This window comes from Rhizoctonia solani, chromosome 6, assembly GCF_016906535.1.
Source record: "Rhizoctonia solani chromosome 6, complete sequence".
Taxonomy (NCBI): Eukaryota; Fungi; Basidiomycota; class Agaricomycetes; order Cantharellales; family Ceratobasidiaceae; genus Rhizoctonia; species Rhizoctonia solani.
The window spans coordinates 2,043,916-2,057,809 of NC_057375.1; the positions used below are offsets into that span (position 1 = coordinate 2,043,916).

At 46.7% G+C, this 13,894-nt stretch overlaps 5 protein-coding genes across 5 annotated transcripts; 2 read left to right on the forward strand and 3 right to left on the reverse strand.

Annotated features, from left to right (window-relative positions):
• Nucleotides 1–268: 268 nt before the first annotated feature.
• RhiXN_06060 (uncharacterized protein) lies at nucleotides 269–1,895 on the reverse strand (the record flags this gene model as incomplete). Its single annotated transcript, XM_043325876.1, has 5 exons — nucleotides 269–630; nucleotides 681–831; nucleotides 894–1,157; nucleotides 1,294–1,474; nucleotides 1,534–1,895. 5 exons carry the CDS (start codon nucleotides 1,893–1,895, stop codon nucleotides 269–271), a joined length of 1,320 nt encoding a protein of 439 aa, XP_043181308.1.
• A 546-nt stretch (nucleotides 1,896–2,441) lies between these two features.
• Nucleotides 2,442–6,079, reverse strand: RhiXN_06061 (uncharacterized protein; the record flags this gene model as incomplete). The annotated part of the gene is made up of 7 exons (XM_043325877.1): nucleotides 2,442–2,951; nucleotides 3,008–3,183; nucleotides 3,268–3,278; nucleotides 3,330–3,580; nucleotides 3,636–3,814; nucleotides 3,872–4,832; nucleotides 4,895–6,079. 7 exons carry the CDS (start codon nucleotides 6,077–6,079, stop codon nucleotides 2,442–2,444), a joined length of 3,273 nt encoding a protein of 1,090 aa, XP_043181309.1.
• A 556-nt stretch (nucleotides 6,080–6,635) lies between these two features.
• On the forward strand, nucleotides 6,636–7,348 carry RhiXN_06062 (GNAT family acetyltransferase; the record flags this gene model as incomplete). Its single annotated transcript, XM_043325878.1, has 2 exons — nucleotides 6,636–7,176; nucleotides 7,230–7,348. 2 exons carry the CDS (start codon nucleotides 6,636–6,638, stop codon nucleotides 7,346–7,348), a joined length of 660 nt encoding a protein of 219 aa, XP_043181310.1.
• Nucleotides 7,349–7,701: 353 nt separating this feature from the next.
• On the reverse strand, nucleotides 7,702–10,253 carry RhiXN_06063 (extracellular metalloproteinase MEP; the record flags this gene model as incomplete). Its single annotated transcript, XM_043325879.1, has 13 exons — nucleotides 7,702–7,751; nucleotides 7,802–7,888; nucleotides 7,958–8,022; nucleotides 8,076–8,132; nucleotides 8,196–8,262; nucleotides 8,318–8,804; nucleotides 8,869–9,183; nucleotides 9,241–9,384; nucleotides 9,459–9,562; nucleotides 9,619–9,706; nucleotides 9,783–9,962; nucleotides 10,020–10,113; nucleotides 10,186–10,253. The coding sequence occupies 13 exons, from the start codon at nucleotides 10,251–10,253 to the stop codon at nucleotides 7,702–7,704; spliced, it is 1,806 nt and encodes a 601-aa protein (XP_043181311.1).
• Nucleotides 10,254–11,117: 864 nt separating this feature from the next.
• Nucleotides 11,118–13,795, forward strand: RhiXN_06064 (pumilio homology domain family member 4; the record flags this gene model as incomplete). The annotated part of the gene is made up of 12 exons (XM_043325880.1): nucleotides 11,118–11,379; nucleotides 11,431–11,657; nucleotides 11,708–11,800; nucleotides 11,853–11,881; nucleotides 11,932–12,121; nucleotides 12,222–12,307; nucleotides 12,411–12,548; nucleotides 12,615–12,699; nucleotides 12,753–12,853; nucleotides 12,916–12,949; nucleotides 13,002–13,296; nucleotides 13,362–13,795. 12 exons carry the CDS (start codon nucleotides 11,118–11,120, stop codon nucleotides 13,793–13,795), a joined length of 1,974 nt encoding a protein of 657 aa, XP_043181312.1.
• Nucleotides 13,796–13,894: the final 99 nt, after the last annotated feature.

Below are 13,894 nucleotides of genomic sequence, written 5' to 3' on the forward strand. Positions count from 1 at the left end.
CACCAAATGAAGAGAAGCGCCAAACTACCACGTGATCGCGAGGTAAAAGGACCCCCCATTATCCCCGGGGAGGCTTCATCCGGAATCCGGCCGTCTACTAGTGTTCATGTCCGGAAGCTTTTCGGCGACGGTCCATAGGACCCATGTCCGAAACCCAAGGAAGCCTCGGACCTCGGACCCCCCATGTCCGGAAACTGAATGATGCCTCAGCCGGTATGCGCCCAGCGCTTAAATGTATATATAGACATATATGTATAAACATATTTTTTTACGGTCCCGCTCCAGTTTTTGAGCCCACTTGCAGTATGCCAGCCTTCTCTACCCAGGGTAAAAGATGCACCAGTTCATCCCTCTCCTCAATAAGGTGACGGTCTTTCAATTCCACCTCTTCAGTGTCTGAGCCTGGCGCATTTACAAAGCCGACGCGCATCAAGAGCTTGTTTGTCGGTACAAGTTGGTAGTACGGGATCTCCATTGGCCGACCAAGGTGGATAGCACGGTATTTAGCCCGTGAGCCAACCTTTTGGTATACTTGTACAGCAACATACAAGATGTGACCAAGATGGGGGGTTTGTGGGACCCATAGGTTCATTCCGTTGTGTCCGCCCTCCTTAATGTATATAGCCATAACTGTGATATCTAGTCTGAGCTTGTCCATATGCGACTTATTTAAAACTTACCTTGTCCAAGCACAATCTGTTTCTCCAACATAATCCAGACAAAAGTCCTGGATTTGATTGGGTCAATGATAGTGATGCGCGCCGTGGCAATGTCTTCAAGTAACTTAGGCATGCCGCATTGCCGCAAACAATCACGTCGATTTTTCACATACTATGAAATATTTAGTTATTTACAATGCTTTGTTAGTGAAGTAACAAGGTTGAAACACTTACGGAGGTTGCGCGGGCCTCTGCAGCTTTTTTAGCATTAGCAGTGTTGCCCTTAAACTGTCCATCCGTCTCACCCCCGCTCGCAATCCAGCGTTGTAGGCGGGGGGATATCTTATGACTAGACAGTTTGTGGTTGCGCAATGTCTGCAGCAACGAGCAAGCTAGCGACGCATGAGCTGTCTCTGTTGACAACCCCCTTGATGCACTTTGAGATGTTGATGAAGCCGGAAGCACCTGCCCTTGTTGGGAGGTGGCATATTCTAAGAGCTAAATATTGTCATATATCAGCCACCAGTGTAGGTACAGAAGCAACACAATATATGCTCATGCCTGACTTAATTTTTGCGTAATTTTTGCTACTCTTGAGCGCACGTGGATTTTGATGGCGCTGTTGGATCTGTACTAAGACGTCAAGATTGAGCTCAATAGAAGAGCGTTGGTTGGAGAAGGTTTCTTTGTTGATATCTTGAATTTGCAACTCAAGAAGATTAGGGTCAATTGCGTCCACAGTTGACCTCGTGTGCCCTTTGATGGTTGTACCATCAAGATGTATATTGGCGCCATTTTCCCCGGGAAGGTTGTCACTAATAGGGGAGGATTGTCAGGCGCCTGCAAATAAATTAGAGATAATTTATGCACTTACATGAGTGCTGAAGCTTTGGTCTGAAGAGCTGCATTAGCGTATACTAAGTTATCACGCTGGATAGAAATTGATTTGAGTGGAAGGTTGTGAGCGTCCACAAGCTCAATTAGTTCCTGAAACGCTTCACTTGAGGATAGTGATTCTGTTGTGACTGCGTCAAGCTTGGGGTTGATTTTGTTGTCAGATTCATTAAACAAACCTGTGTGCTCCGGTGTTGTTACAGGAACCAAATCATCGGGGAGTACATTCACCGCCTGAGCAAGTAGAATAGCTTTGCAATATGCAATATACGCAATTTCTGCAATTTTGCCGTCTGTTGGGAAGTTTGCCAGGACCAACAAGTTGGTGTTTGTTGAGTCCATGTATGTGTGGTGATACCCGGTTGCTTTTTTTTTATGCTCTGTTGACGATGTAGAAAACTTGGGACTTTGTCGATAGGATGCGCGGAGCAGAACTCAAAGTTTGGGCACAGAGAAAATGAAATCAAGATATGTAAAATCTGGAACAAGTTTTTGCATTTCTCCAAAAAAGTGTTTGCAGGCTTCACTTGAGTGCAACCAAGGTAAAAGCGGGGTCCCCTCTGGCATATAGTCACGATAAGCATAGATGAGTAATATTAAGCCCTCAATTATTGTTGTTAAGATGTTGGAAGCCTGCTGTGAAATGAAATAACGTGAAAGTGAATAGCCAGAGGTTTGAAGAAATTGTTGCCAGAAATCTAAGAAAAATTTCACTTGTAGTACCATCCATAGACAATCTGCATGCAAAATGTGTTGGCTCTGGTACACGTTGCCAATTTCACCCAATATGTATAGATACACTGCTAAGCCAAGGTACTGAGGTTGTTTGTGGACTACAAATGCAAGTGTGAGCTGGTTGAATACACATTCAGTAGAGCCGTTGTCCTGTCAATCATTATTCTCCACGTTGCAACAATGGAGGGTTGAGTCGGGGTCTTCAGCAATCTTGCAAACTTGAGAATACATTGATATTTTGGAACCCATCACTAAAAGCCAAGCACCTGAGTACAGGTTGTTACGTAGGGTTTTGAGCGCGTGTTTGCTATCCTGGATGATTATACATGGGTTATTCTTAGTCTTGCCATCTAGGAGGCCAAGTTTAAAATCTAAAGGATCTAGAGTGGTTAGGCTATTAGGAAGCCGCTGCGAAGGGTGTGGAACAGTATAGTGGCAATACCCATCCATAGACATAAAGAGTGCTTCTTGTATGTTTTGTTCAATAGCGCTCCCATCTGTAGCATATGAAATGACGTGTATCCCCTGGGCAAGCAATCCTTGGATGATAAGCTTTGAGTGGCCGGTAAGCGACTGGGTAGTAACGTTTGATGCAATTGGCAGTGCGGCTATTGCTAGAGGGGGTATATGCGGTAATGGGACCTGTAAAACCCAGAGCCAAAGCTATAAAAGCAATCAGGCCCAAACCCAGCACGAGTGTAAGCTTAGAAGAACTATACCTTTGAAGCCTTAGAAACCTTCCCACCCTTGATAACTGATGTTAGTTCCTCAGTGCTTGCAATTGCGATTGCACCTGTAGTTCCTCCAAGCAAGTACCATTGTTTTGCACTGGTGTCATAGTAAGTCTTAAGAGCAGGAAGGAGCTTGGTGTTGTCGCATGATAGGCACACCGGACCTGTGTAATTAATTGAAGAAAAATAACTTTGCGCAATGTCAAAAACACTGTCATCAATTGCTAGCGGGAAACGGCGCTCTCAACCTCTAATTACTCTGCAAAGGCTATTAATAGACCATAACCAGATAGTAATAAATGACACATACCGAAAGTTTGACGTAGTTCGGCCCCCAAAAATACTACGGAATGTGTGGTATGCAAGTGGTGAGATGTTAGCAATCTCATGACAGAACTGGTTGAAGTTGGGAGGGTATTTGGCATTTTGGAGGCCGACTCCACGAAGTGCCTTGTTGTCCATCATTGCCATTACCTCAACCATTCCACAGAATATTTTACGATCTTTCATTTCTCCTTTAAGGACCTGCAAAAGGAACCGTTGTGCCGGCGTTCTCTCATCCTAAAATGATCAAATTCTTCTTTAAAAAGAATGTAAGTTACTAAATGTAACGTACTTTGTTGACAATAATTTCATACACGCTGTGTACCTTTGCAAACTGCATACTTGAGGATGCCCTGATCCATCGCCTATTTGTAAACTTTTGATTCGGCCTTGCTTCATATTGTACAGAAGCTTTGAAACCTTTGAGATCCAACAGAGCCGCACAGTTTTTGCATAGACCCAATTTGCCATCTACAGTAGGCACCGTTCAAGCAATGCGAGTACAGTTTGATGCAGTAACTACATTACGGGACTCATCCACACGCCAGGCAACATTCCCGTGAGCTTCATTTTGAACATTTTGTTGCTCCGCCGCTTTAAGTTTGGCATACGGCGCTGAATAAAGAGCATCCGCAAAGTGCTTATATGCGCGGCTTCCTCCCCCAATATACATAGTTCGAAGCAAGTAATTAGATATACCCGGCATATCTTCTTCTGAGATACCCGGGCACACCCGCTCGATCTCTTGCTGAGAAGCCAGTGCGGCCGTAGAAGTGTGTGGCCCTGAGCCAATAGAGCGATCAGAACATCGTTTAAAACCAGCAAATGAGGTGAGGGGGAGCATTCCCGCGCCATCGGACTTTTTTGAGCTTTTTGCTCCTGTCGTCTGCAGTATGCAAGTTTTGGCTTGAACATGTAGTTTAAAATTTTTGGTATCATATGGCTGTCGCATTTTGAATGTATTCCCGCATGTTGAATGTCGTACGGTTAATGGATTATCGCGATCCAGAACGGCGTGGTTATCAAGCTCTTTAATTGTAGCCACGAACCAAGCCCACCGACGGTCGTCAATTCGAAAGCTTCCTTTGCGAACGGCTCCTAAGACGGTCCGGGTATGTGCTGTAGACTTTCCAGACTTTTGTCGTTTTTTTGGACGTTTCAAACTCTCAGAGCTAGAGTTCGAATCCGGGTCCGAGTCTAAATCTGAGCCCAGGCCTATCAAAGCCTGGTTTTGATGCACTGGCTCTGGATCGTCCGTCGCCTCCCCGTCAGTCTGGTCATCGGCTAAGGTTAAGGCGTTCAATTCGATCTTCTCATCTGTATCCGAAGATACCCTGTTGAAGAAATCATCATCGGAGGAAAGGTAAGCAGGAGCTAGATGGGGAGATGGAGGGTTAGGGTTGGGTGAACCTGGTTCAATCGACCCAGCTAACGAATCGGCCAATATGCGCGATAATGGCACAGGGAGTTCAATAACAGAATTAGACCTCTGATAAACCCATATGTTTAGTACACGCAGAGAGACAATTATACACGCGCAGATAATCTTACATTTAAGTGTAACACTCGGTGTGCTATTTCCACAAATTTTGAAGCCCGATATGCTGAGGCGAGGTCTTCATCCCATAATGGGTCTTCAAAGACCTGTCTTTTGATGGTATTGACCGCACAAACCCCACAGGAACTTGCATCGTCCAATTGAGTGCCGCACGGCATCTGTTCGCACGCAAAGCTGTCATAATCCCACGTCGCCTTCAGCCAGGCTTTTATTATATTTCGAACGCGGGCCGAACTTCGCGAACCACCCATTGAGTCGCCGTAGCGAATGACCTGCCGGTTGAAGTCAACCTCCAGCGCAATCCAGTGCACATCGGAGTAGTTGTAGACCGTATAGAGGCGTGGGCGCTCCCCATCGTGAATACGCTTTTGAAGCGGGGAAAGAAATCGAGGAATTGCTTCGGGCGAAATATTTGGTGGAATGGTTTCAAATCGTCGAATAATGCTGCGGAGAACTTCGGGCGAGTAGAAAATAACTGAGTTTTGGGGTGATTCCAATCGATTTTCGCCTTGCTTGCATGATTCAAAGCGGAGCTGTACTGATTCAAGCATCCAATCAATGTGTCGAGTTGCTAACCAATCGTTGGAGAGAAAGAATGTTAAGTCAGCGGCCGAACATCGAGTTTCAAACGGAATTGCGGTGTCCCATCCTATATGCGATATATAATCCAATGCCTTTATATAAACTTTCAAAGCAGCCGGGTGATCTGAGGTTGATTTGGCTTGGGATAGCCAACTGTATGCACTACGCCATTGTTCTTGTTTCTGCCGGGCCGACAGCAGTAATTCCCACCAGGTCAATATCCAGACCGGGTAGTAATGAACTTTCCCGTCGTTTGTCACATGGAATATCGAGTAGACACCACTGTGCTTTACACTTGGCCATTCCCTTTGCAGAGATCGGCAGAGCGAAGTGTCGGGGATTGAATGACCAATGAGATCCACGCCAACTGCCGCGGGCAAATGGTCATGGAAACGGGTTGCAGAAGGCTCGATTTTTTGGGATGAATTGTTATTGAGAGGTGGAAAAGCGAATTGAAGAGCATCGGGGACTGGGGCATCAAATGCAGGGAGTAAATTCAAGAAAGTACCCGGGATAGAAAGGATGTTGTTCCGTTCGATTATATCCTTCCCGGATACAATGATATTGCGTGCAGATAGTTCGCCTAGGCTCCCCATGGCACTCGTATGAGATTGAGAGTTAAATGCAAAGGGGTTTTGACTCTAGCTATGGTCACGTAAAAGAGCAGCAAAAATTTTATGCATGCGAAGATAACGAAAGAACCCCGAGCGTTGGAATTTTTACACCAAATGCGTGCGCATATACCCGGGGCTTCAAACTTAAAACGGAAAGGGCATGCAACGTGTTCAATTTGAACTAGTAAATACAGCATGTCATTATACTAGGTATGTGACACAGCTCTCGATCGGGGCTATGGGTTGAGTATCGTTGCGATCAAATTGTTCCTGTTACGGTGCCAGACCCGGGGAAATAATCACCCGGCCGATCGACTGCCGATCGACCCTCACGTGATGTCCGGAAACGGAAGATGCCTCGCCCGCGGCGACCCCTCCATGTCCGGATTTGCACGATGCCTACCCCCCTCCAACCTAGGCTTCATGTCCGGAAAAAACGATGCCTCAGCCCCCCCGCCCAATAGGACCCATGTCCGGAAGCGGATGAAGCCTCCTCCCCAATAATTAGGGGTCCTGAGGTAAACCACCCTCCTCAACCATGGCCGAATCCTCCAACAACCAACTGTCGATTCGTATAGCAACCCTTGAAGATATCAAAGAACTTTCTAGAATATGCCTATTGACCGCAAACGCTGGACAATCTGCCGAGTCACTGCACCATTATCCTGAGCTTCTCCAAGGGCTTTATATTGAACCGTACTTGAAGTTGACTTCTACATTTGGTTTTGTTCTTGTCGATACTGTGGACGAAGGCAAGGGAGTTGTACTAGGGTATTTACTTGCTACTTCGGACTCTAGGCGTCACGAAGCAGCTGCAGAACAAGAGTCCTACCCTCCATTGCGTATTAAATATCCCAACAACCCTTACCCCTCAGACGCGACTGAACGCGATCAAGGTGTGATCAATCGCATACACAAGCCATTAATTCGACCGCAGGCACTAGTGGATATATCACCTGCCCATATTCATATTAATCTGCTCCCTTCTGCGCAGAGACAAGGCTGGGGTGTAAAGTTAATAGATCAAGCTGTCAAGGCTTTGAAGGCTGAGGGTCAGTCAGCATTATTCGTGGGGATAGGTGAGTTCTTGGCTTTGGGAGATATCACTTTCAACCTAACACTGAGATCTCAGACTCCAAAAATCATAATGCACGCGCATTTTACCTTAAAGTAGGGTTCAAGCCCTTTCCCTTCCCAGATAAAGAGTATTTGGTACTTCATTTCCAGGACTGGAAAGGTGCAAGAAATTGAGGAACAATTATACGAAGTGTGTATCCCATTGGAGACTGTTTGTCTGTTTATTCCCTATTCCACGAATGTTTACTGGATACTTGAGTGGGCCACATACACCCAAACCACCATTTAATTATGTGTCTGGGAGTCAGAGGGAACCAGTTGAGTGGTACATACACTTTTTGCAACGACTTAAAATTACCGTATATGGTTTGTTGGTTCTGTGGGCGGAATATGTTGGTCTCACACTTATACATCGCTTGGTTGTTAACAGTAGTGCAAAATGTTTGAGATATATTTGATTCACGATTCACTGGAAGATACACTTTTTGCCATTTGTCCTTCATAAAATCGATCAGGTCCTGCGAGGTCTAGCAGCCCGATGGAACTTGAGTGTTGTCTACTTTGGCGGAGGTTGCGCCTGCGATCGAGTAAGCCAAGATGCTCGAATAATCAAGTGAATTCGCTTACCGGATCCCAGTCCGCGCTTAGCGAATGCCTGCCAGAGCAAACACTTGTTTTCACCCCCATACTTATCTGCGTCCGCTTGAATAATAGCTAATTATTGGTGGGAGCATGGTGATCCATTAGTGAATAGGCCCAGGTGAATAACGCATGCTAGCATACCATCACGAGCGGTCAGGAATGTCGGGCTGCAGGGTTGAAGTTTGAATGCGTTGATGAACAAGTGCCTTAGTGGAATGCGGGGTTAGTGCAAATCAATCATAGATGAATAAGCGCATACATGGCTTTAATATTGCCTCCAGTACCCTCGCTGTCAAACTTGTCCGCAGTATAGCCGCTGGTTTACAAAAGGGATTAAACTTTATGATTCCCAAAATCACTGATTCGAAAACTTGCTTACTATTTGCTGAGAAGGCTCGCCGTAATCTCGTGCCAAATGAGTGCCCAAACTTCTCCAATATCATGTACTATGAAATAATCCGTGAGTTGGCGCTTGATATATCCAACCTGGGTCGAACACACCTTCATTAAGAGTCGCCAGTGACCCATACGTGAGTGGGTTGGTGGTCTTGCTAGTCGAGTAGGGATAGCTACGAATACCGCCTGCTATCCCAGTAACGAATGCGCCTAGGGTAAAGTCGTCTAGTTTAGCAGAGTTGATCTCCGTCATGCCAGCAAGTGCATCGCTCCATCCTTCGCCCATCCCACCAGCCTCGGTAGTTTGCAAGCAGCGACCGGTCCCACCACCGGTGAGGCGGTTAGAAACGCCATGGCCATATTCGTGGACGACAATGTCGTTTTCGAGGGCGCCGTCCCTGTTCGGTGTGGTGTATGTCCAGGTATACATGCGCATTTGGCCAGACTGGCCGTCGGCGGGGGTGGCAAAGTTGGCATTGTTAGAGCCGGTCCAGTCTTGTACGGATATTTTGACACGATCGTTTCCAGTTCCGCCCTTGCCGTAGTTGTCGTTTTGGAAGTTATATGCAGCTTCGGTGAAACCGTACTTGTACTAGTGTAATATCATGCGCGGTTAAACGGACGAGGGTTAGAGTCATGAAACAAACCAAACTCACCGTCAAGTCATGAACCATGTTTCCGACATAGAACGCGTTGACTCGAGCTGCATCGACGTTGGGGCTAGTGGTTGGGCTAACTGCCGAGTTGTATGCGTAGTCGTAGTTGTTGGTCGCACTGGACTGCGACGAGGTACCCGCAGTTCCGATCAAAAGGATAGCTTTATAGGAAATAACGTTGTTGCCCGAGGTATTAGATGTAGTCGTGGAGCCAGTTTGATGCCAGCCGTTGGGCGAAGCGGTTGTGTCCGCAGGGTCTGTTTGAACCGAGTACCCTTTTTCGGGATCTTGAACGTTGAGTGGGACAACTCGGTACTAGCCTCAAATTAGATTGGAGACATTTGGTAAATGTATAGGAGAAAACGGACTCACACTCGCATCGGATACAAAGTCGATCACGTTGACGACTTCTCCCGAGTTTGCGTCGACGAATATCTCATACCACTCGGAGGTCTCGGCGTTTCGAACTTGGACGACGTGCGTGAGGACAACGTGGTCGCTATCTTTAGCAAAGTACTTTTTTAAAATAATAATGATAATGGGGGAATTAGAACCGTATCCTATTAGTCGGCGGGTGGAAAGGAAAATACCTCAAGGCTGGTCGGCCAGTCGTTGTATTTAGCACCTGTAGTGTTTTCAGCTTTGGAAATGGCTTCTTCCTTGGTCAACTTGGGCTCGGCCGCAGCAACGCTCTCTGATTATCACCAGTTTATTGAGTCTTAATATCAGAAGTATCCATGCCAGACTTACTGGGCTTCACAAAGCTGGCACCGAAAGAGGTGACCTTGTCCCCCTTGAGAGCCACATTCGCGACTGCGTTCGCGACCGGAATACCATTCTGAGAGATAAAGAGAGATATGGAGGGAGAGATCGTTGAGACAAGTAAACTGCCCGAATTACAACTTTTTACATACCAATGATTGGCGGAAGTATTCAAAAGAGGTCGCCTCTGACGCATGGCCCCCCTTATGCGATAGAGCGTCGGCCTTGACACCGAGTTTATCCTCAAGGAAGCTCTTTGCGGCCTCAGCGGACGAAGCATCTGTGACTCCGCGCTTGGCGAGCGGGTGGGCTACTCCTTCAACTCCATAAGCCTGTTTTCACATATAGTAAGTACTACTGGTCACCAAAAAAGTGCAAAGATGAGTTACCTCGAAGGTCGCTGGTGGGTGGTAGCTAGTAAGCTTGACCTTGGATGGCCCGACACTGCGAACACGGTGTGTGGTATGACGAGAAGTAACATCCCTAACATAAATCGGTCGTACAATTCAGAACTCTGGAATGTTTCGTGGTATATGCCATTAAAATCAGGCTTACCACGGGGCGGCGACGACGCCCGAGGCAATCATGAGCGCAATACTGGCCAGAACCCGGATGAGAGCCATGGTAACCTTTGAAGAGCAGAACTAATAGCCGGAAAAGCACAAATATGGGAGTAGATGCCCTGGAATGACTGTACTATCATCTTCCTGTTATTTTATAACAATCTAATCTATCTCTAGAGCCTAATAATCATGCTGTTATAAAGCTTAAGGTCCATACGAGCAGAACGGCAGAACCGAGCTGCCCGTACGTTAGTGTTCCGTGAGTGAATAGAGACCATGTGGTCAGAAGTGTGCCCATGAGCTTGTATGACTGTTGATATCATATAGATATCGGCAAGAGAGTTCGATCTCCAGAAGAGTTTCTGTTCGAATCTCGTTAAACAGAGATAGAAGACTATGCCTAGCATAATTTTGAATAGTTCAGAACTTGGGAATATGGAAGGCACTGATAGGCTGCCGTTACTTGGAAAATGCCCATATGGCTAGTATCCTTTATAAGGCGGGGAGGCGGACTTATTCGAGGCGGTACGAATTTCATGTGAACTCTTGTTCAGTATCGCCATTTTGAGAAGGATTAATAAGCAGGCAGGGGGAGCATGTGAATTTCGGCGGCTTGACCGTTGGCACCGAAGATTGTGGGCCGTATGAACTTCGTCACTTGCAGCTGCACGATTAAGTTCATAGTGTAGCTGACGGGTTCATAAAGGTAATACACGGTGCTACTCTTGTGGACAAATGAGACAAGCTATTTCGAGCAGCTTGTCCCCGACCTGGCAGAGTACGATCAAACATAAAAATACTTCAAACACGATTGATTCATGTTGTAGTTGATCGGAATGTTCCTTCGCAGATCTCGGCGCTTAACGGACTAGAACCACGTGACCTGCCACAAAACTTCAATTCTCGTCCATTCTCGGAAGACACATGGCGCAATTAAAGAAATCGAGCCAGTCCAAAAAGCGTGGTGCGACAGGATCGTCTGGTCTCTCTGCTCCAGCTGCAAAGAAGAGCAAAGTTGAAAGCAATGACAAGCGAAGGGCCGTTCCCGTTACGGCAAAAGTAGTGCCAGTTGTGGAATCAGAGGTTAGCGACGAGGAGGATTGGGAGGATGAGCAAGAGTTGGAATCAGGAGACGAACAGGCTAATGAGGGTCCATTAACCGCCAAGGCTCCTAAGGATCCCCAAGGTATGTATGATTGCGTTCGTATGCTATCCATTCGCTGAATGCATTGAATAGCTTCTCGAGAGGGACATAAAGCACAAAAGGAGCTTCAAGCTCAGCGCCGAGCTTCAAAGCCCCATTCAGCTTTACTGGTCGAAGCCAAGCGAGTCTGGGCACTAGCTCGCAAGATCGACATTCCCCGTGCTGAACGACAAAAGCACATCGAAGAGCTTATGAACGTACTCAGAGGGAACGTTCAAGATATCGTGTTCAAGCATGATGCCAGTCGAATTGTCCAGACAGTATGTATTCCTGTACTCTATATCTGCTAATATAACTCACATCCGGCCAGCTGGTTAAATATGGTGGGCAGAAGGAGCGAGATGAGGTAGCCGCGGAGCTCAAGGGCAAATACCGAGATTTGGCGCAAAACAAGTACGGAAAGGTAGGAATTTGATTATTTAGCTATAATTAGCATTTATCTCAAACGGCGATAGTTTCTCGTAACAAAATTGATACGGTATTGGTATGTGATGTATTTCTTATCATATGGTACTCAAACTCATACACCCACAGCAACGCCCACCGCACCGCCATTCTATCCGAATTTCATAACCATGTTATTCGATTACTTCTTCACCGTGAAGCCTCGCCCATCATCGCCGATACTTTCGACTTGTATGCATCGACTGGAGAACGGAATCTGCTATTGAGAGATTTCTATGGGAAGGAGGTGGCTTTGTTTGACTCTGCATCAATCCAGACTGTGAGTATCTACCGGTCAATACCTCACGGACCCAGCCGAAATGGGGAAACGACTCTCGGATTCGTACTTTCTTGGAACAATAGCTAACGATTCGTCTTAGGGAGGTTTACGGGCCGCATTGGAACATGCTGCGCCCGAACGAAGAAAGCGAATACTAGCGTCGGTGGCAGAGACATTGATGCAAATGTAAGTTTAACCTTGCCCAGACCATAACGGAGCATCGGATGGATCCCCGTATTCCTATTATTTTATTCGTACCATTCAATCTGACCTGGCTTGATCATATCAGATTTAATAACCCCGACAAAGGCGCAGTTTCCCATTCGATTGTACACAGAGTTTTGTGGGAATATTTGAACGAGCTGGCTCTATTGGAAGACTCGGACAAGGAAGACGTGGAACGACTAAGAAGGGAATTGTTCGATACGTAAGTAGGAAATGAGCCTTACCGTTTGATAATATCAGAAGCTAATCGGTCGCACATTGGGTCCAGCTGCCAGGAATTACTTGCCGAAATGGTTCACACAAAAGACGGAAGTCGAGCAGTTCGTGAGTTTATTGCAAGAGGTACCGCCAAGGTTAGCCGCACAATCTATCCGTTTCGAGACCCCGAATCTTACTCTGGGTGTAGGACCGAAAACAAATTATCAAAACGCTCAAACCGCATATCGAAAAGATTTGCGGTGATGAAGAGGCTCAGCTTGTGCTCTTTACAATATTCGATTTGGTCGAGTAGGTCATCAATCGAGCGTGTTTATTAGCCTTTTGGTCTAATTTATTCATTTTCTTTACAGTGACACCAAATTAGTTGGAAAATCGCTCGTTACAGTGAGTTCAATTCGTCTCTGTGATGATACGAAGATTGACGATTGGAGTGTAGGATATCACCTCCCTTTCTCCTTCGTTATCCCGCACACTTGCTCGGCGGGTTCTCCTCTACCTCCTCGTACCAAGAACTCCTCGCCATTTCACCCCTGCTCTACTTCGCACGATATCACAGACAGACTTTGCCCAGGGCACAACGAGCAAAAAGGACCCGGAAATTCGGCGGGCTGAGTTACGGGCTGCAGCAAGCCCCGGGATGGTCAAAGCTATCGAGGACGACGCAGAGGCATTGGTAAGAGACCGGGGCGCATCCGTCTTTGTCGGTGAAGTCATGTTATTTGCTCAAGGCGGTGGGTAGAATGCATCCTGTCCTATTAGCCTAGTTTTGACTCTGATTTGATTACGACGGGTACAGACAAATCCAAAGCGCTGGATGCTCTTCTTTCCCCTATCTCAAGCCCATACGCTCCCCCTGACCCCGAATCCGATTTATCCGACCCGACCATAACCACACATATCCTCAACCTCTCCCACGCTTCTCGGCTCTACAAGACTCTTGTCCAAGGCGGGCACTATAACCAGCAAACCAAAAGCATCGAGCGTTCCGAACAAGCGCCCAAAAGCGTGCCTAAGAAGTTTATGTATGTCGCTGGAAAGGAGAATGTAGTATCTATGGCTCTTGGTGAAGGCGGCTTTATCGTCGCTGAAGTGGTTGGAAAGCTCAAGGACGAAGGGGATTACGATGATCTCAAAGAGATACGTTCCTGGTTCAAGAAGGATGCGAGAGACAAGTTGGGTAAAGGAGATATTAGGGGCTCAGCGGTGTTATTAGAGAGGTTGCGCGAGTAGTGGTGGGTTTAACTAAGGCAGTGGGGCGGAGGGGGGTTCTTAGCATTCAACTCATTGTTTGCTTGGGCTATTCGACTCGAACTATGCGCGGTTGTTTTT